Source organism: Etheostoma cragini, chromosome 5, assembly GCF_013103735.1.
Source record: "Etheostoma cragini isolate CJK2018 chromosome 5, CSU_Ecrag_1.0, whole genome shotgun sequence".
In the NCBI taxonomy this organism is placed as follows: Eukaryota; Metazoa; Chordata; class Actinopteri; order Perciformes; family Percidae; genus Etheostoma; species Etheostoma cragini.
In genome coordinates, this window is record NC_048411.1 from 14,675,988 (window position 1) to 14,676,992 (window position 1,005).

General features: G+C 44.3%; 1 protein-coding gene across 2 annotated transcripts in view; it reads right to left on the reverse strand.

Annotated features, from left to right (window-relative positions):
• The window catches only part of tmem161b (transmembrane protein 161B), a 20,764-nt gene extending 20,248 nt beyond the window's left edge, over window positions 1-516 (reverse strand). Inside the window, exon 1 of one of the 2 annotated variants that reach the window (XM_034872543.1) lies at window positions 280-516. In XM_034872543.1, coding sequence (XP_034728434.1) covers window positions 280-282 — 3 coding nt within the window. In that variant the 5' untranslated portion in view covers window positions 283-516. The remainder of the gene's footprint in view (window positions 1-279) is intronic. The other variant, XM_034872544.1, reaches the window with a different exon arrangement.
• Window positions 517-1,005: the final 489 nt, after the last annotated feature.

Consider the following 1,005-nt stretch of genomic DNA (forward strand, 5'->3'; position numbering starts at 1 on the left):
ACGGACAACCTTGTCTTTCTTTAACTGTCTATGACGGTAACCAGTTGTTGTGGAAACCAGTAGGGGTATCACACCGGCCGGCTACAAGAACCTGCTGTGGCTAGCAAGCTAAGCTAACGTTGCAATCACAATAACCAATTGGCTGAAAACATGAATTGGTCAACAACGTCGCAGTAGGAGTCCGCACGAAAACTGATATTAACAACTAATCTTCTATCAATGAAGTGCGACAAATGAGAGAAAGCGTTGCGTTCAGGGGCTTGCTGCTGTCACACTTACCATGTTGATGCAGTGCAGCTGAAACGGACTCTACCCCAACAACACTGAGCACCCCGAGTCGGAAATCAAGCGGCGAGGAGCACATAAGCCCTTCTTGCGATGGGTATGCACACAATGAAGGGGTTTCTCATTCAAAGTGTCACTGTATTCTGGCAGAGATGGTTTACATCGTCAAAAATAAATGGATTCAACCTCCACTCCCAAGTGTTTTCAACTGCAGTAGAGGTCACGCTAAAACTCTGGGAATTAAGGTGTCTTGAGGTTCGCCTGTACACAAAGAGAAAAATACGATACATTCTATTATTCACACTCTCACAAATAAAAATTAAACTATGATTTAAAAATAAAGTCAACGTGTATGTGTGCCATTTCATTCCTTATTCGACTTAAAAAGGACATAGACGTTGTCATTTTATATAGGATTAGAAAGGACCACTATAAGCATTCGCTAGGACCGCCGCAACCGGAAGAGCTGCAGAGCACTATGCACATGACCGATTGGTTCTCTTTTTATTCATCCATGATCAGTACCTGCATCAGATGCCTGACTGGCAGTGGCGTGGACAGTGGGCACTTTGACCAGTGTCTTTGACGAGTAACGTTCGGGAAACAACACAGTCTCCCAGTTTCTGCTTTTGTTGACATGCCTCTCGGAATGTGTCTACCAGCTGTCTTTTTGGCTCTATCAATTGGTAGTGTAAGTGGTGATCAAGCACTGTAGGCTGT